Below are 21846 nucleotides of genomic sequence, written 5' to 3' on the forward strand. Positions count from 1 at the left end.
AAGGAAAAGACTCATTGCGTTCTCATAATTAATCAATTGAAATTTTCGTACCAATTTAATTCTTTATTGACTCTCATATGTTAACCAAATTAAAGAAAAAATATAATGTATTTATGGGGAATAATACACCACATTGGCAACTCTTATTATTATTAGGTAAAATTTATGTACAGCCACACTGCCTTAAGCAGCTGATTCCTGATACAGAATTTTTTAAACAATTAAAGTAGTGTAACTTTGGTAAACAGAGAATCCAACGGAATAACTTTTTTATATACAATAAAATTAAAAAGAAACTCGTGAAAAAGTGGTCATCGTAAACGGAAATTAACGAAAATATCTTAAAAGAAATTGCAGTTAACAGAAAGCTACATTATGTTTAATGGTTAGAAGTAGTGTTATATACATATATTTTATTATTCTATAGTGCACAATTGTCATTTAAACACAAACAAAATTTCCGAATTGTTGGTGTAATATATAACCGCGTATATGTATGTAACTATAGTACATTCTATTGATTTCTTTGTTCATAAGAATTACATAAAATACACCGGAAAATGAAATCAATTCTACAATTACAGTGTGACACACACGATAAAAATGTGTAAAAGTTCTCTTCTGGGGAGTCCCCACTTTCTGAACCTCAGACTAATCTTTATATCAATTCGAACTATATCAGTTTTTTTTTTTCAATTAAAACACAAGCATAGGCAATGTTTAATTAGCTTACATTTTTCCAATTCAAATAGATTTAGATCGCGCAAATAACAGCCCTAATAAAGGTGAAGGAAAATTCCGGTAACGTAGAACCAGCTGACAGTTATTCTATCAGCATTAATAAATAAAAACCCTCAACCTTTGTGAGAAATACAAAATCCACAAATTTGTCAATGCTTTCAGAATATGGCCACATAAAAATTAAAAATTTATAAATACATATATAATTATTAGCATTAGTATGTACATACATACATACAGCATGAGTTAAACTGTCTGAAATATACTGACTTATCAGCGTTTGATCTTTTGCACTTAAAATTTAAACTAGAGGCAAGACTACGACGTGCAACTACAAAAAACAAGAAGATGATCCCTCTTAACTGCGTATTTGTCAAAATTTATGTACATACATATATTATAATATAAAAACAGATTTTTTTAATTGATTTAGTTTCTTATTTTCTTTCTTAAAATTAAAATAGCATATTATGAGAAAATCAGTTACAGAAAGAAAATCTTAGAAAATACCTTAGGTTAACAATATGCTTTTGTTACTCGGAAATGGTTTGTCCAATTCATGCTATGTACATTTTTTCGACAATTAATACCTTGTATTGCTACATTCACTTAATTTATTTTTTATTTCATTTAAATATTTAGTTCTTCAACGATTATTAGGAGGTGACACACCGCCAAATAAAGTGCTGGAAATTAAAGGCGAATCCCTAGGAAGTTTATTAGTAATAGGGCGAGATGAAGGCATGGTACTTTATTCACCGCCCTTCAATTCAACAGACAAAAAGGCATGCTACGAAATTGTTCTCCAACGTCATGTTAATGACCCCGTCAACACTTGCTTTAGCTTATATCGTTCGCCTATTCAGCAAGAAGCAGAAGACCGATTCAATGCTTTTGTACATCGATTACCCGTATTTGTTTCTATCGTTAAAGAGGTAATGTCGTGCTAACTCACATATGTATGTATATGTATATTTAAATTGACTTTTACTTTAATTTTATTTAAACAATCAATAATCGCTTAAAATACCTAGTTTTTCAATGTTAACGGTATACAAAGAGTATGTGACGCCTTAGCAGAAAATCCGTCCTGGTCACTAGCTCACTTAGTCGCCTATTTTAATCTTGTGGACTACGTTAGCAATCCCAAAGTCTTGGAATTCATTGATTACTCTGACCATGTACACCTGATGTCACCATTTCAGGTAATATTAACAAAAACATTGATTTTTTTTTGTAATATACGAGCATAGCTTATTATATTCTCGTAACATGTTGCAGCCGAGTATAAAAGTCATCTTTCATCTTCAATAACTTTCACAATATTTCGTAATATTAAGTATTGCCATTAACTGAAAGTATTTCCTATCTATAGTATAAATTCTTCGGTTACACCCGAACTTAGCCCTTCTCCACTTGTTTATTTACTATTACTAAAATATATTTAGCTTGCCATCAAAACCGGGAATATTGAAATGGTCAAGACATTGATGCCACTGTGTAAAATGGAACATTTAGATAACAACAGTAATTCTATTTTCCATTACGCCGCTAGCACAACAAAAGAAATTATAAATGTAAGTAAAATTAAAACTAAACTTGTACTTAACTTAAGTAGTTTTTAGCAATGATGAAAAATATTTTGGGGGTTTTCAACTTTGAGTCTTATTTTTGTACTCCTCCTTTTCAAAATTCATAATATGATTTTTTTTTTTCATCTTTTAAGTTGTTAACCTCAAAAAGTACGGAAAATCTCAATCACATCAATTCCGATGGTTATCCGCCGTTACATTTGGCATGTTTATCGGACAAACCAGAGTGCGTGAAGGCTTTACTATTAGCTGGGGCAGATGTTAATTTAAACGCCAAAAATATGAGTAAAATATACAAATCTAGTACACCGACTTCAGTTGCTGAATTTCTTAAAACGAATGCAAATAAGCTATACACGCAGGATATGAAGTACGGTGGAACTCCACTGCATTGGTCTTCATCGCGTGAAACATTACATGCTCTCATCATGCAGGGATGCGATGTCAATGCCACTAACTTCGATGGGCGCACAGCTCTTCATTTGATGGTAACATTGAATTTAAGTACTCTTTCACAAAGGAATAACTGATTTACCTTGATATTCAGATTGCTCGAAACAGATTTGAATGTGTTGTTACGCTACTCGCTCATGATGCTGATATTGATGTTTTTGATAAAGATGGGAACACACCTTTACATATAGCCATCGAAAAGAAATTGGTACCTATTGTTCAATGTCTTGTTGTCTTTGGTTGCGATATAAATATGAAAAATAAAGATGGGAAAACACCTAGACATATGGTCGGTACTGATTCAAATGGTGGTAAAGACAGTGAAATTCTTTATATTTTACATTCAGTTGGTGCCAAGAGGTAAGAAATCTATTATATATTTAATTAGACTTTATAGTTAGTATTATATGTTCCAACTTTGTATAATTTAATAGATGCCCAGAATCAAGCACGAAGTGTCCCGCAGGCTGCAACGCGAAAGGATCTTACAATGGAATACCACCGGAGTCACCAGAGCCAGTTGAGCAACGCGAGCATATTGAAAATATGCTAGCAGCAACTAGTCGTCAAGCAATCGATGGCTTTTTGGGTACATCATTTAACGGTGGCGCGGTTACACCGGAGTAGGTTTTAACCACATGTATAGAACTGTACTCTCAGAAATCATTTACATATTTCTAATTGACAGACCTACTGTTATCGTTGATACCGAGAAAGAACAAAAAGGACAAAGTATTATGGATGCCCTATTGGGGATGTTTACCACGAAAGTCAATACCGACAGTAAAAAAGGTAGAAGAACATTCATAACTAGCAATTTCAATCAATTTAAACGTAATTTTATTTTCTACACGAATAAGTATCGCCCAGTAATAGTTTGGAAGGCAATGGTAGTGGGGATGCTACTGGGGCCAATACTCCAACAACACCGGGGTCTTCTAGTGGCTCTAGCAATAGAGGTGAAAAGCCATATGGTCGCGGTCGTTTATTATGCCTAGATGGTGGCGGCATTCGTGGTCTGGTGCTCGTGCAAATGCTATTGGAAATCGAAAAACTTTCTCAAACCCCAATTGTACATATGTTTGATTGGATTGCAGGCACTAGCACTGGCGGCATTTTATCACTTGCTCTCGGTTGTGGTAAAACAATGCGCCAATGCTTGGGTGTATACTTGAGGTTGAAAGAACAATGTTTCGTTGGCTCACGTCCCTATCCAAGTGAATTGTTCGAAAAAATATTAAAGGACAATTTGGGCGAGTTCACTGTAATGACGGATATTAAACACCCAAAAATTATGATAACCGGTGTAATGGCTGATCGTAAACCAGTGGACCTGCATCTTTTTAGAAATTATCACAGCGCCAGCGATATTCTAGGAATTGTTACACCTATTAGTAAGTAACAATGTCTTATTTAGATTATATTATCCTTACTTATGTATATAATGATAGATAATCGTCGTGTGCCTCCACCGCCCCCAGAAGAACAACTAGTTTGGCGTGCAGCTCGGGCGACAGGAGCAGCACCATCATATTTCCGGTTAGTAGATTTTTACGCAATCTTTTTGGGAGTGTAACGTATTTATTAAATATTTATACTCTCGCAACAAAGTTGCTATGGAGAGTATTATAGTTTTGTTCACATAACGGTTGTTTGTAAGTCCTAAAACTAAAAGAGTCAGATATAGGGTTATATATGCCAAAGTGATCAGGGTGAGGAGTAGAGTTGAAATCCGGATGTCTGTCTGTCCGTCCGTCCGTCCGTGCAAGCTGTAATTTGAGTAAAAATTGAGATATCATTATGAAACTTTGTACACGTATTTCTTGGCTCCGTAAGAAGGTTAAGTTCGAAGATGGGCCAAATCGGCCCACTGCCACGCCCACAAAATGGCGAAAACCGAAAACCTATAAAGTGTCAACTAAGCCATAAATAAAGATATTAAAGTGAAATTTGGCACAAAGGATCGCATTAGAGAGGGGCATATTTGGACGTATTTTTTTTTGGAAAAGTGGCCGTGGACCCGCCCCCTACTAAGTTTTTTGTACATATCTCGGAAACTACTATAGCTATGTCAACCAAACTCTATAGAGTCGTTTCCTTCAGGCCTTTTCATATACAGTTCAAAAATGGAAGAAATCGGATAATAACCACACCCACCTCCCATACAAAGGTTATGTTGAAAATCACTAAAAGTGCGTTAACCGACTAATAAAAAACGTCAGAAACACTAAATTTTACGGAAGAAATGGCAGAAGGAAGCTGCACCAAGGCTTTTTTTTTAATTTAAAGTGGGTGTGGCGTCGCCCACTTATGGACCAAAAACCATATCTCAGGAACTACTAATATAATCAATTTTACAGCAAAAGAAAAAAATATGTAAATGACGGATATTGAAATCTCGATTATCACTTTATCATGCGAGAGTATAAAATGTTCGGTGACACCCGAACTTAGCGCTTCCTTACTTGTTTTTATTTTATCTAGTAGTCATTAAAAGCCTCGGATCATAATTCTACAAATATTCTAAACAACATATGTACATTAAGTTAGTGAGTCGTAATCCCGTTTATATTTTTATTAATAACTTTCTTTAGCAATTTTTGCATTTCAATATATTTTAAATATGAACATATGTACATATATTATTTTGCGTTGTTTCAACGTATTTGGATTAAATTAACAATTTTTGTACTGAAATCCTTTTGTAAGTAAATTGAGTTATTTATTCACTTGATTGTCCACAGTGCTTTTGGGCATTTCCTTGACGGCGGCTTAATCGCAAATAACCCGACATTGGACGCTATGACCGAAATACATGAGTACAATATGGCATTACGCAGTGTGGGTCGTGAAAAAGAGGCTGTCCCGGTAAGCGCTTATTTTAATTAATTTTTGTATTTCTTATTATCTTCCTTTATCATATTATCTTTTATAGGTTTCAATAGTTGTTTCCTTAGGCACCGGTTTGATACCAGTAACTGCGCTTAAGGATATTGATTTGTTTCGCCCTGAAAGCATATGGGATACCGCCAAATTAGCTTACGGGTTCTCAACAATTGGTAAGTGAAAGCACGTTCTTGAGCGCATATAATTTGCTAAACTATCATTACAATAAAATGGATAGGTAACTTGCTTGTGGATCAAGCGACAGCTTCTGACGGACGCGTTGTCGATCGCGCACGCGCCTGGTGCAGCACTATCGGTGTTCCATATTACAGGTATAGCCGACTTCAGTACATTTTCAAATATCAAATATTTATTACTTCATACCATTGTAGATTCAATCCACAACTCTATGAAGACATTGCCATGGATGAAAAAGATGATCAGAAACTGATAAATATGTTATGGCATTCAAAAGCCTATATGCACAACAATCGCAACAAAATAATAGAAATGATAAATTTTTTGAAATAGCATATAAGGAAGTTTTAGCCAAACATTTCGCTTCAGATATAATTATATAATAATAATAGTAAAATTTAATATTATGTGTTTTATAAAAAGTAATTACTATAATATGTTACAAATTAATGTAATCTTATATAATATAAAAAATTGGCATGAGAGAGCATTCATTAAATTAGTCATAACTCATTGTAAGTCTTGTATATATCCATCACTTGCATCAACTGATTCTCAAATATTTTCAAAAAAGAAGAAATTTACTTGCGTGTAGCTCGAAATAGAAACAATGGTATAATAAAGCTTCTATCAAATATTAGATTTTTTATGAATTTTTTCTAAAAGCGACAACATACATACATACATATGTACATTCAAGTTTCCATTATGCACAAATAAAAACGATATTTATGATTCTAATATATTCCAGGGACGGACTATTAAAATGCAAGTAAATTTACGTAAAAGGTCCATATTTAGCTTTTAGTTTCACTTTGGCTGTACGCGTATTATTTGGAAAAGATCTATCATATTTATAGAACATGTAAATGGATTATCTGAATTGCGTAAGCGAACTGAATGAATCGTATATAATCATAAACGCGTACTCGTATGATGTCGCAATTACTTAACTAAAGTGCAATGCGAAATATCAATTAAAAATATTTTGTATTATTTGTCAAGTTACGAAATGAGTCATATCGTGGTCTCTAAATAAGTGGTATCTGTATTTATTCAAGACTAAATCAGTATTTAGATCATAATGTCGTCACGTTTATTTGCATAAGAATGTTATTCTATTAATTAACAAGCATTCCGTCTTTTAATTTCATAGTCGAAAAATTATTTTTTAATGATGTTTACATTATATGTATATATGTACATTTATATATTAATAGTAAATCTGTAAGCAATGTAAATATTTCACAATATATGTATCTAAGAATATTATTCAATTACAATGAAGTTATGTATGTATGGATTTATGAGTTTTATTTCACTATTAGGTTATGTTAGTTTGGAAATTGCACACATATTGTATATAATTGTTAATTTTCTTATTTAAGTCTAACTAACGTTACATATTTTGACAGAAATGTTTTCAAATTATCCCAGGTCTTAGTCGGCTCATTGAAGTTTCTTCATTATCACAGATATTTTCTCTTGTGAAAATGTGATGCTTTCGATATTCAATTAGTCGCAATATGTGGGTGGTGGCTATCAATATCACTAAGGCTTAAATCTTAATAATTGTATTCTTACCGTTATCGCACTTAAAAGAGCACAAGTCTCAAAATCATTCTAAATAGAATTTTTTAAACAAGTGCTATCGATATACATTATAATCGATTAGAATCCGATTGATATATTTCATACTTTTAATGTTGGCAACGCAAGTGTTATGATTTTGACAAATACATATATTACATATATTTTTTTTCATTCTCTGTATTGTACTATTAATTGGTCCGGCTTTTAGAACAATATTTGCCGATAGAATTGGGCAAACAATACAATTATTTATTGTAGTTATTAGCGCTTTGTTAGCGCAATGTATTCCTCTGCCAAAAAGTTACAACGAGTGTTATCCTCGCAGGAAATCCGCAAGACATTCATTGACTATTTTAAAATAAATCATGATCACAAATTTGTGCGTTCCAGCCCGGTAGTGCCATTCTGTGACCCGACCGTGGCATTCGTTAACGCTGGTATGAATCAAGTAGGTGTAATGTTATGTATAGAACATAATAATTGTATTAAAAGTATGTATATATCTAGTTCAAGTCCGTTTTCTTGGGTAAAGCTCAACCGCCTTATCCTCGAGTAACCAATTCGCAAAAATGTATTCGCGTTGGTGGTAAACACAATGATCTTTCTATTGTCGGAACGGACAGCTATCATCACACTTTTTTTGAAATGTTAGGAAATTGGTCGTTTGGAGATTATTTTAAGGTACATATAATAAAATATTATATAGTTTTTTCCTCCTCTAATTAGCAATTTTATTGAAATAGCGCGAAGCCTGTGAACTGGCTTTTGAACTTTTACGTGGTCCCTATAACATTGATCCAAGTAGATTATATGTAACATATTTTGCAGGTGATAAGGTACTTGGTTTGCCTGCGGATTTGGAATGTTATGAAATATGGCGTAGTTTAGGGTATGTCAAAATTTCAAACTAAGTTTGTATTATATTTTGTTACATTATAATTTCTTAACAGTTTTCCTCTTGAAAGAATATTACCGTTTGGTTGTAAAGAAAATTTTTGGGAAATGGGTGCGACTGGCCCATGTGGTCCCTGTACAGAAATACATATCGATCATTGTCCCACAAAAGGTCATGAACGCGCGAAGCTCGTTAACACAGACAGACCAGATTTAACCGAATTGTGGAATTTGGTTTTTATCCAATACAATAGGTAAATAATATTATTTTCAATTTTTCGAAAATGTAATATAATCAGGATTTCGTTTTAGGAACGAAAATGGATCTGTAACACAATTACCCGCTCAACATGTAGATACAGGCATGGGATTCGAAAGACTAACTGCCATTTTACAAAATAAATCATCCAACTATGATACAGATCTTTTCATGCCAATTTTCAACGCCATTCAAAAAGTATGTTGTTGTTTATGATTATGTTAATAATATACATAAGTATATTTAAAATACTTGGGTTTTGTTAGATAACACACGCACCCCATTATAGTAGTAAATTCCCAACCCCACTAGAAGACGCTACACTGGATACAGGATATAGAATTCTAGCAGACCACTCTCGGATGATAACGGTTTGTTTAGGAGATGGCATGTTACCTGATCAAAAGTATTTACTTTACACAAGAAATCAATATAATATCTAAATTTCCTATTCAATATTTTAGCCAAAAACTGCGACGGGTTTTACGCAAAGTATTTACTATAAGCGAAAATATATTTAAAAATGAGATGTTGGTATCTCAACTTATACCTATAGTAATAGATACAATAGGTATGGCGTATACAGATTTATATAATAAACAAAATTCCATACTCGAATTAATAGCTCATGAACGCGAAGTATTCAAGGCATTACGGGAAAGCTCTTCGAGGGCATTTGCTGAGGTCCTAATGGAATATCCCAATCTGGAGGAAGTTGATTTAATGGAATGTCCCGGTTTTGTGACAGCTTATCGAGATTTCCAAATTCACAAGGAAACATTTAATAACAATATCATACCCGGTAAATTTTTGTTCAAACTTACGGATACTTATGGTTTAACTGAGGAAAATTTCAAAAAACTTGCGGAATTAGAGAATATGGAATGTGATTTGAATGGTTACTTGAAGGAAATAGCGAATGCTAAGTTGAGATCAAAAGCTTCCTCAAACGATGGTAGCAGTGAAAATAAGCTAAGAAATCAACAGCAGACAAACGAAGCGCTCCTACTGCTCACGCAGAAACTCAATTACACAGATAATAGTACGAAATATAATTATAGTTATGATATAGATAAAAAGCGGTATAATATTCCTTGTGTTTCGGCCCGAGTTACTGGTATGGTATTTGAAGGCAAAGAATCAAACACAGTGTCACTGAATAACTCGCAATCAGAATTATTATATGTGGCAACAGACATCACAAACTTTTATCATGAATCTGGTGGACAGCAAAATGATATTGGCTCAATGCTGCTAACATCTGAAACAAATGGCGAAACACTTGAGTTGCCTGTCAAAGAAGTTATAGCTATGAATGATTGTATTATACATGTGTGTGACTTGTCGAATGTTGAAAAGGACTTTATATTGAAAACAGGTGCTAATATAAAACTGGTAGTAGATGTTAATCGACGTCAGCTGACAACATGTCATCACACAGGTATGTAGCCACAAATACAAATGTACATATGTAGATGTATATTTAGATTTAGTAATCATACAACTATTAGATTTTAGAAAACTTAATAATCTTTATGATAAATAATAAGAAAATAGCTCGTGATATTCCTTATAAGTAAACATGCATTCATTTATCTTAATAAAATAGCTTGGACCAAAATAGAAGTTGTTGCATATAAACTCTACTCCATCCGCAAAAACATTTTAATAAATGATTTTGATTGTAAATAATTTTGGAGATATTATATTACAACTGGGTTAATCTTTATTCCATCGCATGTGATTGGAATGGTTAAATACAAGTGGGAAATGATATCATCGATTCTTCTTGATTAATTAATTTTGTTAGAACTCGAATTCAAGAGTAAAATTTGTGAATCTATTTATTTTATTTTATTATTTATTCTTCTAGCAATCCATTTGTTAAATGCTGCCATCCGTACGCTGTTCAAAAAGGTCACTTATCAAGTCTCCAGTGCCGTTACGACTGATAACTTCAAGCTTGAGGTAGGTCTAATTGGAAAACGCATTAAAAAGGAGGATATTACACAGCTGGAAGATATGATTGTGTAAGTAGGAAACTAAATACCAAATTAAAATTTTTAAACTAAGCGTGCTCGAATTTATACAAATAGAGGTACTATAAACTCAAAAGTGCCAGTGGATATGGAGATTATAAACGCCAGTGACGTATTACAACAAGACGATATTACAATGATACCTGGGGAAGTTTATCCTGAGTCTGGACTACGGTTGATAAGCATAAAATGTGAGAACCCTCAATTGATTTCCAAAGAATTGTGTTGCGGCACACATGTGAGAAATACACAAGAAATAGAATATTTTTGCATCACAAATCTAAGGCAAACGAATCGTGCACGATTTTCTTTCACAGCAGTTGCAGGCGAAGCCGCAGAAAATGTATGTCAAGGCTTAGATAATAAGTAGTCTTTATTTGTTAAATCTAACGGTACAAAATCTATCATGTTTTATAGGCTTTAAGAATAGCAGCTCTCTTACAACACCGCGTAGACATGCTGGATAAAGAGTTTAAGACTGATAATGTTACAAATGCCACTGAGATTGAACTGCAAAAGATACGCCACAATTTGATACATATGGAAGTTGCGTTACCTTACGTGTTTAAAATTAACACCATAGAACGCATTAATGATATGCTCAAAAAGCTTAAAGAAACAACCCGGACAACTTTAAAGTAGGCATTTATTTTATAATCATTATATAGCATTTCTCTTTTTCCATTATGATAAACTATTGCAGAGAGTTTGTCGAGGTCGAAATGAAAACGTTATTACAAGAAAAACCTATTAAAAGCCATCCCTTCATTGTGCATTACATCACAAGCTCAGCACTGGTCGAGGAGGTGCCCTTGCAAAGAGCTACAAAACTTTGTACCGATCGTCCGATACTTGTAGCTAGCATGTGTGATAGCATCGTTAAAGCACGTTGTTGTGTGCCCAAGGTATTACAACCTCTATTTTTTAACAAAGCATGTGTGCAGATATCTTTATTGTTGATATTTACAGAAATTTGTCAGCGATCATTTTGATGCCGAACAGTGGCTAAAAGAATTCGCAGTGGTTTTTAAATCACAGGTTTCAGCACCAAAGGGTCAAGATTCTGCAGAAGTATGTAATATGAAAGGCAGAAAAGTGTCCACTTTATTCGAAGAACAATTAGAAGAAGCCATCGGAAGGGCACAGACTTTCGCCTCTCAACGCCTTTTGTTGTGATTTGAGCTTTACCAAATCAAAAGAAGAAAAAAAAAAACACGTCAGTAAAATAATTACATGTGCATATTTTTTTTCATAGGTGAGTTAAAAGTAAAGTTTTTATTTTGCATATTTTCTATGAATATACAGCGGTATCTTCAGTAAATATGCGAAAAATAATTGGAACTTTTATAAAATACCTCTTGATTTTGAGTAACGAAATATGTATTATGTAACTCCAAGAGCTAATCCTAATCTCAAACCTCAATTAAGGATCTCTGGAATATATCCATGCTAGTGTTTAGCTGAGTGAAATCTTTAATTAATATTTTATTTACACCTAAATGCTTATTATTAAGTGTAAAACAATATATGGTTATCAATGGAGATGGACAAAATACGTTTTGTATTTCATAAAAAATAAAAAAATATATATTTTTTTGAAGCATAATAAAACGTTGCACACTTTAATTTACAGGAGTTATATTTGCCTATAGAACTAGAATAAAATATTCTAAAGAAAACATTATTGAGTGTAAATACATAGTATTCAACTATATTTCGTATTTTTATTTTAAACTTTGCATTTACAAATTTTCACTTCTAATAAATAACAAAGTACGTTTCTCTAAAGGAAACATAAAAAAACATTTATTTAAAGATTATTTAACCTAAAAATTATACATCGTTATGATCCTCCTCATATTCGTAATCATCGTATTCGTCATCTAAAAAAATATCAGAAAACACATAATCATATGTACATATTGAAAATAATAATAATTTTAGTACCATGTTCTCTTCGTTTCCGCGCATAAGCCCGCTTTGCTACTGGTGCTTGATCGGTCTCGCCGTGCAGCAGCGAATTTCTATAGAGAACAAGTGGTTGCCATTCTTCAGCTCTGCTCGATGGCATGGCCGGTGAAATGCGTCGATCAAGAAAACTCAGTATTACTTTTTTATCCTGCTTTAACAATTTGTTGTTGAATTCGTTTAATACTTCAAGGAATAAAAGCCGTGTGGGTGCCGCTACTGGGTCTTCAGGAACATCGCCGACGGCAAAAAGAATACCAGCTCGATGCAAAGCGATCACCGGTTCGCGATTTTTAATTGCATCAAAGCCAAACGTCAATGCGAAACGCTTTGCCAATTCCTTTAAGTCGGAAAAATCATGAGAGTTCTTGGAAATTACACCGTTTTCGGACTGCTGCTGCAATTCTTTGAACACTGCTATCAAGCTAAGGAGCAGAGTCAAAGCAAAGTTTATTTTATTTATTTCGCGTGCCTTCCCAAGTGTAGCTTTAATAATGTCGCCGTACTCATTATAACACTGAAACGAGATTGGTTATTCAAATTAAATAAAATAAAAACGAATACAACATGCAGACATCAACATCATTCATTAACACCGGTCACCTAGGGCTTACTTACCTTCACATAGTGTTTAAACATTCCCGCCGCACTCTTTGTTGGTATAATATTATAAACAATCAGTTTGCAAAATGAAGCCAAAAAGTTGCGCTTTTTGTGTAATTCCTCAATTCGTGTCTCGTCTTGAACAACTGCAATGAAATATACGCACTTTAACTTAAAAAATAAAAAGAGCTCTTAGATACCTTCTTGTTTGATTGTAAAAACGTAATGTTGAACAAAGTTATTTAAAATTAGCTGTTCGTCTAGCGTTGACTTATACTCCAGTGAGCGTAAATTTTCATTCTCGTTTTTCGAAAGTTGATCAGAAAATACAATCAAAATATCACATATTGACTGGTAGGCCTATTAGAAGCAAGGGTAATGAAAATACATACATATTTATATGTATATATTAGCACATGTTAAACAAGTAAAAAGTAACTAACCGATTCTTGGATTTGCTCCGTTGGGCCGTCCCTTGTTAATTCAAAACAAGCTGCCATATATTTCACTAGGTTATCGCGCAGTTCAGCGCAAACCATGACGACGTTATTGCTCTCACATTGGTTCTCAACAAAATACAGACCCCAGCTTATTGAGAAATAACATGCTTCGATGCAATATATCAGCGCTTCATTGGGCAATGTGCGTCCAGGATTTTCTTTAGATTGACATTCTTCCACGTCTTGGAAAATAGATTCGAATAAGTTCCAAGGGTTAAGATTGTGAGAGGCGTACAGAATGGATATAACTTTTAGCGAAATTGTAACATTATAGATTTCATCTTCGTTTGGTAGTTCCTCGCCTGAATATAATATAATTGACTATGACTCTTTTGATGTGAATTTGCATTTAGTTTATTTACTCACCTGCTATTAAGTTACGCCAGTCATCGATAGCGTCCTTATATTTGTTGACCGCATTGTCTATAATATTTGAACGCGCTACATCACACCGGGTGTAGGTGGCACTACCCTCGCTGCACAAGTACTCAAGTGTTTTGGCGCACGTCTCGAGCACTTCTCGGTCCGTATGTACAGACATTATGTAACTCATTTTATCTAAAAGAGCCTGCAAGTTCGATTCTTGTCGATTTGTAGTATATATATCCAATTCAAAATATTGCGGTACAGCCAAAAGATTTGCTAATTTCTCGCTGTCTGCCTGGTATTTTTCCAACAAAGGAGGAAGTGTTGAAATAAAATGTTCCGTAAGCCGTACTTTTTCATCTTGTATAGCTTTTAGTTCCTTTGAGCTCAACGTTATTTTACGGTTACTGGCACGTCCAACAGGAGCCTCACCTGTCGCCGATTGTTTTACACTGCTTACCATTATCTCAATAAGAGTGGATTCTTGTTTATTATCCAATACCTCTTCGTTAATGCCGGGTTCTTCGAGCAGTAAATCAGTCATACATTCCCAATCCTTGACCATGGCGTTATTGTCTATGAAAGAGTCCACCAGGTAGGCGCCATGTTCATGCAATTCTGACTCAATAAAGAATTGCACTAAATCCCGTATCAAAGGCGTATTGGGTAGACGTATTTTTCCGCGTCTAGTTTTTGTTTCCTCCATATCCGATGTTAAATGGAAAAGACGTACATTCAAAAACTCTGCTGCAGCTTGCGCTACGCCGCGATGTGATGAATAAACAAGTTCATATACAATTTCACAATCTTTATCTGCCAATATGTCAGGATGTATTCTAAAAAGTTAGTTTGCATTCATAAAATAAGTAATTCAAGACCAAAATAAAAGATTTACTTTAAAATACTGATAACCAATTTCACTGCATGAACTGCCACTTCAAATTCTTTATCCAATGTCATGGCGACAATTCGGTCTTTAAATTTTGATGTAAAGAGCTCCAATTTCCCTTTCAATTCTTCTTTATCATACAAAGGTAGCAGAGCTTGTAAGCAACGAAGACGAACTTCGCCAACTTTGTCATGCAATGTCCAACCGATATATTTCAAATAAGAATCATCCAAAAAATTTTGCGGGTAGTTTTCCATCCATACTCCAATTTCCGCCATACAAATTGCTCGAATATCTGGTAAAGTATCCCTAAGAAAATTAAAAAGAATTAAAAATTAAGATAATAATTTGAAGTGTTACTTTATATGTACCTATAACGATGCACGAAAACGGACTTAAACATGTAAGTCAACATATTCTTGATTTCGTCCATATTCTCTTCAAGCTCAGCACGTTTTGTCATCAAGGACTCTAGCCGGTCAGTTGCCCGACGGTCTCGCGACTGAAAAGATTTTAGTTTAATAACGTTTTAAATATGTTTAATTACAAACACTTCGTACCTTAACACGTTCGGCTTCATATTGTTTAGCAGCATTTTCAAAGTTATTAGATACTAGTAACGCCACATCTACCAAAGCTGTCATTAACTTCATGGCTGCCAAAGTTGCCGTATGGCGGAAGGCGCGCACTTGGGAATCAGAGAGACCCGTCAAAAGCGATATTACGTTATCCATAAGAAATTGATCATATATTATGGAATATTGACATTGTTTAACCAAAGTTTGAACAAAATCACAAAAATTCATTTTAAATTTCTTCCATTGTTGGCCAGGCATTATTAAGGGATATTCTCCGCTTTCCTATTGAATTGAAATAAAATGAAATTAAAATAATACACTAATATATTCATGTAACCTCATCAAACTCCTCAGTCATTTTTCGAATCACAGCGGTATGTTCCATTGGATGGGGCATATCTTCAGATATTTTACCCTTACAACCACTCGCATTTATAAAAAATTGCATTAGAGCTATAAGTGCAGAATCACGATTTTCTTTGTATTTTTCGATCCAATCATCAACAATACTCTGAAACAAATTTTAAATTAATCCAGCATTCCAATTTGTATTGTTTTCACTCACGGCTATAGCTGACTTTGAATGTCGCACAATGAAGTACAAACTGTTTTCATCAGTAGTGACGTCCCTTTCCATATCCACCCTCTCCTGTTCCTTCTCAATATGCTCTTTTCTTGGTCTATCAACTCGTTCACGACGTTCACCAGGGGGTTTGCGGGGACCCGGTTGCTTTCGTTTGCGGGCAACCGGAGCGAAAAAGTCGTCTTCATCGTCGTCTATTATTGGCGGTTTATCACGGATTCCCCCTCTGGCGCGAAGGCGAGTCATTCGTTTCATTGGACTATCTCCATCTGAAGTACTTTCATTTAGCCCTTCTCTACAATTTTAACAATTCTTCATGAATGTACAGCCAAACCAACTTCAAACTAATGATATTTACCCATGTTCCTCGTACTCTGGAGGCGGATCATTCATTCGAATTCGCTTACCACCTCGTCTTGCCATCATAATAATGGAATTTTCAATCAATATATTAATCTTTCAACTATCTTAATTTATATTTTATTGTTACACACAACACAATTCTCTTTATGTACCTACGACGCATTCTAGATACATTCAGATTAAGCGTTATAGGGTTGATAGTAATATATCGATAGACCGAGTTAAAAAACAAATCAATGCTCATTTTTACGATTTATACAGCTGCATTCAAAAATGGCAACGTCTAGTCAATGATAAAAATTTTCACTATATTTTTATTTGGAATATCAAATTGGCTGTGTTATCAAATTAATCAAATATATGCATATCAAACGAACAAACAGGATCACCATTGTTAAGTATATTAAATTAAATTTTTGATGAGTTATAAAGATTCCGAAACTTTCTGTTCAAGAAGACATTTCTAAAAATTAATCAATTTGAAAGTTGGTACGTTTACGCTATCTGCTATTTCACTAAAATCTCTTTCCTGGTACACAAAATATTGATTTAAGTATAACTTACAAGTAAATTGATGTTTTTCTCTCGTATTTTGCTAACAGTTTCTAAAATTTAAAAACCAGAAATAAGGTTATTATTAAAATATGAACTAGAATTTGTCAGTCAATTTTGAAATGAAATATTTTAGTTAAACTTTTTAAAAAATTCTTTAAAAGTATTTAAATTCAATTTTGTACTGCTAAGATGTGCATATCGATCGATTTACTTTCTGAGGCGTTGCCAATTTGACTTATGTTTTGGCGCCAAATCGAGTGACAAACAAACAAAACATATGTATTGTTTCTGCTTTGGAATTTTTCTTTTTGTTAATCATACACTTCATTTTGTTACTATTGTTTATACAACACAAGTTTGAAAATGCATTCTTTGAGCTTAAATATTCTGCCAGAACACTTAAAAAGTGAGGAAGGTGGTTTATTCATTGAATCTTTACAGGATCCGAACGGGTGGAGTGGAATTCCGTTGCTTAACTACACCCCATTGCATGACTTGAAAGACATGAGTATTGTGAGGTTTAGAGGAATGATTCAAGACATGCTAGACCCCGAAATGTACTTGGAACGTTACGAAATTGTTAAAGAAGATAATACTTGTAGAGTCCAAGATGGTAAATTTCGAGACTGTTTATTGTTAAATGAGGGCGAACGTGTAAATCATGATGCCAAGGAAAATCTTCACGGTGAGCGTCGTACCTTCTTTGTTATTTCTATACCCGGTTTAAATAACTGGTGCCAAGAGTATGAATCTCAGTGTAGTCGTAGCAATTTTCCAAAGCCAGTGGAAATGGAAAATACAGCAGGCAAGAAGCGTTCCGCACCTATGGAGGAAGATAATATGCATATCGAAATCGATACAAGTGCCAAAACTGCTGCTGATGGTGATAATAATAAGCGGCAACGTACAGGGGAAAAGCTAAATAACGCTGTTGACAGTGACACAGTTAATCACACCTCAAATTCAGTAATTGGTATGGAATACCATCTAAACTCGCCAATTCCTAGTCGCCCCAGTAAAGCTTGTATGGTAAAAATATACAACGACTTCGAAAAGTACAAATTAAACACTATTATTGATGTGGTTGGTTTTCTCTCGGTGAATCCGGCATTGGACGCCACAACAATGGACGTAGATGCGTTTGATAATTTAAATGAGATACAAGCTCAAAACCCACCGCCATCATTAATACCTCGACTTCATGCAATAGCGGTACATTGCTTACCACATCCAAATCCTTTATTGGATGAGAGATTGCTCTCAAATTCGCAGACATGTATAAACCCACACGGTTTCAACATGTTATCTGTAGGCAATGAATTTCGAACGTTCTTAAAGTTATGCCTTTTCAATGACAACTTAGCTGTGGAATATCTCTTATCACATTTAATATCTACAGTGTAAGTAGTAGTACTTTGTAAATAAAAGTTTTAAACATATTTACTAGTAAATACATATATTTACATATTCACAGTTATTGCAGAGCAGAATCTCGATGTTTGGGAAGATTTCTCTTAAATATCTTTAATTTACCACAGAATCGTATTTCAAATTATACGAAACAATTTTACGAGCTATTGGACTTGATAATACCAGCCAGCCATTATATTACAATGACAGCAGAGACAATGAACGAATCAACTTTTGGACCAAAGTAAGTCTCCATAGTTACAGGTGAAATTTATTTATTTTCTAATATATAACACTATAGAAAGGATTATGAAACCAACAAGTTAGTCTCAGGAATGCTACAGCTTGCACCACAAACACACCTCGTGATAGATGAAACATTTACTAAATCTGATCGCCTTAACAGCAATGGCATTTTGTCTATGCAAATTCTTGGGCATGTTATGACGCATCAGGAGTTGAAATGTAATTTCCAGTATTATGAAATTGATTATGAAGTCGATATTCCAATATTGTGTTTCAGTGAAAAGAAAAGTATTTTGCCAGTAAGTTTTTTTTTTTTAATACATATATGTACATATTACTAAGAATGTCATTACAAATATTTGTTTATAGTACGATGCATTTGTACCAATCGAGTATGATGACCAATCTGTTGAAGTTATTGAGGAGTCGCTCAAGGCAGCTAGGCATTATTTGAATCCAACTCGATTAAATCAATTTAGACGGTTCCTAACTATGGCTAAACTCACCGAATTTAATGTGAACCCAGCTGAGAGCGAAATGATTCAAAATGATTTTGTAGAAATGCGCAAAAATAAAAGCATTCGCGATGCCGAAGACTTACATCATTTGTTGGTATTAACTCGATTATTGGCTGTGGCACGAGGCAAAAATGTGCTTGACAAGGATGCATGGGAACTAGCCAAGCAAATGGAGTCGACTCGTCAGCAAAGATTTACAAATTGGGAAGGAAGTCACTAATTAAAATTAGTTCATTAAAATGAATTTTCGTTGGCTACTGCTTAAGGTGTCATGTTCCATTTGTTTTAAAAATAAATAAAATCATTATACATATTTTTGTTTACTACAAAAAACCTATTATTTTTTCTATACGTAAAAAATTAAAATCATTGTTAATTTTGTTTTACTTTTATTTATTTATTTTAATATCAGCAACATATGGTCAAAAATAACAAATTTCAAAGAGAGGATCAAGTGCTGCGCAGGATTGACGTGTAGTAACATACCTGAAATTAAAAAAAAATAAATACTATGACTAATATGTTTAAAAAATATATTTAAATGAATTGAGAAAATTGTTCAGAAAGATTAATTTGCGTTGGATAATGGGACGAATTCTCTTCATTGAAAATCAAAGCGAGCTGGGTCAGAGTATCATCATATAAGTAGGTTTTACAAAACTCTGTAGATATATTCAAATTTATGCTTACCTTATAAATGAATAGGCATCAGCAAGTTCATCTGCAAAACAAAAGAAGGCCGTTACTTTATAGAAATAGCAAAATAAGAATTACATTATGAGTTTGTAATTATGTTTCAGTTTGGACTTAGTCATTTAACAGTCAAATGATGGGGAATCCGAAAATATCTCATCATAAATGATAAAATACATACTTTTTTACTTTTGATTACTTACATTTCCAATGTAATCCTTTTGCCCTCATCTGTAAAGAAAATAAAGATAATTAATATACTTGCAATAATGGCTTCGAAGTATAATAAAACTTAGTAATATATCAGTAAATATATTTTTGCGTTGGATATTGGGACAGTTCTCTTCATGGTGTATCGAAGCGAGCTGGGTCAAAGTTTCATCATTTAATTAGGAGCACTTTAGTCCCTATTACGGTTTGCAATTATTTTAATTTTTCTTTTAAATAATTTCAACAACTTCGATGGAAATTAGTTGTAGTTCGTAATATCGAAAAGAGCGGTGGATCTGAAGTAGAATTATTTTAACTTCAATTCAACTGGGTGGAACTACAAACCGTAATTGGGTTTTAATACACTTTGGTGGAGTCTTAACTAGAGATTTTTATCACAAACACTGTCTAAACTGTGTTGTTGTTTAAAGCCAGAATTTTTCTTGTCGGCTTATACGATTTTCGTCACTAACTAGAACAGTGTTATATTTAATGAAATCTTTCATTATTGGCCACCAGTGTACATAGAAGGAAAATTTCTTCCACTCACCTTCATATCTAAACAAGTTGATCATTTTAAAACGGAGTCCAGATAAGTGCCCAGATTGTATTAAGTTATGGCCGTCCCACATTAACAGCTGTAAGTCCATCTTTAAAAACATAAATATCGTTAACTCTTAGGTTAGAAAAAAAAACAATTATCTTAAATCTAACGTTATTCAATCAGAGAGGATTTAGTCATTTAACAGTCAAATGATGGGGAATCCGAAAACATCTCATCATATAAAGATAAACTTAAAATAAAAGGAATTCTATGCATATTTAATTAAAGTAAAGTATATATTTTAACATATTTTAATACCTGATTTTTATCAAGAAGTTGTTTCCTTCCTCAGCATTTTAGAAAAACAATTGAGCTATAAAACAGAAAAAATATTCATTAAAAACAAATATAAGCTATGGACTAAAATTCATAAGCACAAGAAAATCAGTGATTTATATTTGCGTTGGATAAGGAACAGTTTTCTTCAATTAATTTCAAAGCGAGCTGGGTAAGTTGTCATCATTTTAATAATACCGTATCAAATTAAGTGCTATAATTACCTCTTCTTCATTATTGTGGCTTCAAAAACAAGGACCAATAATTTTAGGAAACATGTGAGATATAACTTCATTTCGATTATATGGACCCGAATATTGCGGAAACGGATATTACCTCAATTTCATTCAGATTTCCAATATATGTTATCTGGAAAAATATAGTAAAAAAAAATAAAATATATTTATATTTTGGATTTAAATTATCATTAAAATTGTTGAGTATTTTATCAGATGGTAATATTTGCGTTGGTTATTGGAACAGTTTTCTTCACAATTATCAAAGCGAGCTGGGTAAAAGTTTCATCATTTAGAATATAATTAAAAGTGTACGTGTAAAATTAGAACTCACCTCGAGAAATTCAATATCTGCAGAATAGTAATTATCTGCCTTACAAAGTCACAACTGAAAGTAAAAAATATAATATATTTTTACTTTTGAAGTCAACAAATAAGCATTAAAAGAAATGAAATAGCCAATCAGTTCTACTATCTATTTTTAGTAAAACTTTCATAAATTTTTCAAGTTACATTAAAAGTTGTCATCAATTTAAACATTTAGTTGAAAATCTGTAAATGTTTAGAATTAACTTACCAAATCATGAGAATCC

The 21846-nt window shown here is 33.3% G+C and overlaps 4 protein-coding genes and 1 long non-coding RNA gene across 6 annotated transcripts; 3 read left to right on the plus strand and 2 right to left on the minus strand.

The window, feature by feature from the left end:
• The first annotated feature begins 190 nt into the window (after positions 1-190).
• LOC120777471 (85/88 kDa calcium-independent phospholipase A2) lies at positions 191-6512 on the plus strand. Its single transcript, XM_040108795.1, has 14 exons — positions 191-385; positions 1384-1676; positions 1776-1946; positions 2190-2318; positions 2468-2821; positions 2881-3146; positions 3221-3409; positions 3475-3578; positions 3647-4180; positions 4238-4325; positions 5531-5654; positions 5722-5845; positions 5911-6004; positions 6065-6512. The coding sequence occupies exons 1-14, from the start codon at positions 376-378 to the stop codon at positions 6201-6203; spliced, it is 2619 nt and encodes an 872-aa protein (XP_039964729.1). The 5' UTR covers positions 191-375; the 3' UTR covers positions 6204-6512.
• Positions 6513-7656: 1144 nt separating this feature from the next.
• On the plus strand, positions 7657-11887 carry LOC120776554 (alanine--tRNA ligase, mitochondrial). The gene is made up of 12 exons (XM_040107306.1): positions 7657-7911; positions 7971-8144; positions 8207-8352; positions 8414-8611; positions 8670-8814; positions 8883-9022; positions 9081-10057; positions 10490-10646; positions 10713-10998; positions 11073-11293; positions 11359-11560; positions 11625-11887. Exons 1-12 carry the CDS (start codon positions 7744-7746, stop codon positions 11829-11831), a joined length of 3021 nt encoding a protein of 1006 aa, XP_039963240.1. The 5' UTR covers positions 7657-7743; the 3' UTR covers positions 11832-11887.
• A 457-nt stretch (positions 11888-12344) lies between these two features.
• Positions 12345-16681, minus strand: LOC120776553 (cohesin subunit SA-1). Of its 2 annotated transcripts, none has more exons than XM_040107305.1 (12): positions 16501-16681; positions 16125-16437; positions 15897-16070; positions 15542-15841; positions 15353-15483; positions 14988-15290; positions 14093-14928; positions 13670-14028; positions 13427-13586; positions 13242-13363; positions 12603-13140; positions 12345-12538 (listed from the first exon to the last, which is right to left on the minus strand). In XM_040107305.1, exons 1-12 carry the CDS (start codon positions 16566-16568, stop codon positions 12489-12491), a joined length of 3354 nt encoding a protein of 1117 aa, XP_039963239.1. In that variant the 5' UTR covers positions 16569-16681; the 3' UTR covers positions 12345-12488. The 2 variants fall into 2 exon arrangements, with proteins under 2 accessions (XP_039963239.1, XP_039963238.1); XM_040107304.1 differs by having other exon boundaries at positions 13242-13372.
• A 678-nt stretch (positions 16682-17359) lies between these two features.
• Positions 17360-19557, plus strand: LOC120776734 (mini-chromosome maintenance complex-binding protein). The gene is made up of 4 exons (XM_040107662.1): positions 17360-18460; positions 18535-18714; positions 18772-19015; positions 19086-19557. The coding sequence occupies exons 1-4, from the start codon at positions 17424-17426 to the stop codon at positions 19452-19454; spliced, it is 1830 nt and encodes a 609-aa protein (XP_039963596.1). The 5' UTR covers positions 17360-17423; the 3' UTR covers positions 19455-19557.
• A 53-nt stretch (positions 19558-19610) lies between these two features.
• On the minus strand, positions 19611-20124 carry LOC120776736. The gene is made up of 2 exons (XR_005705459.1): positions 19925-20124; positions 19611-19720 (listed from the first exon to the last, which is right to left on the minus strand). It is a non-coding gene; the product is annotated as an uncharacterized LOC120776736 (long non-coding RNA).
• Positions 20125-21846: the final 1722 nt, after the last annotated feature.

Source organism: Bactrocera tryoni, chromosome 5, assembly GCF_016617805.1.
Source record: "Bactrocera tryoni isolate S06 chromosome 5, CSIRO_BtryS06_freeze2, whole genome shotgun sequence".
NCBI lineage: Eukaryota > Metazoa > Arthropoda > Insecta > Diptera > Tephritidae > Bactrocera > Bactrocera tryoni.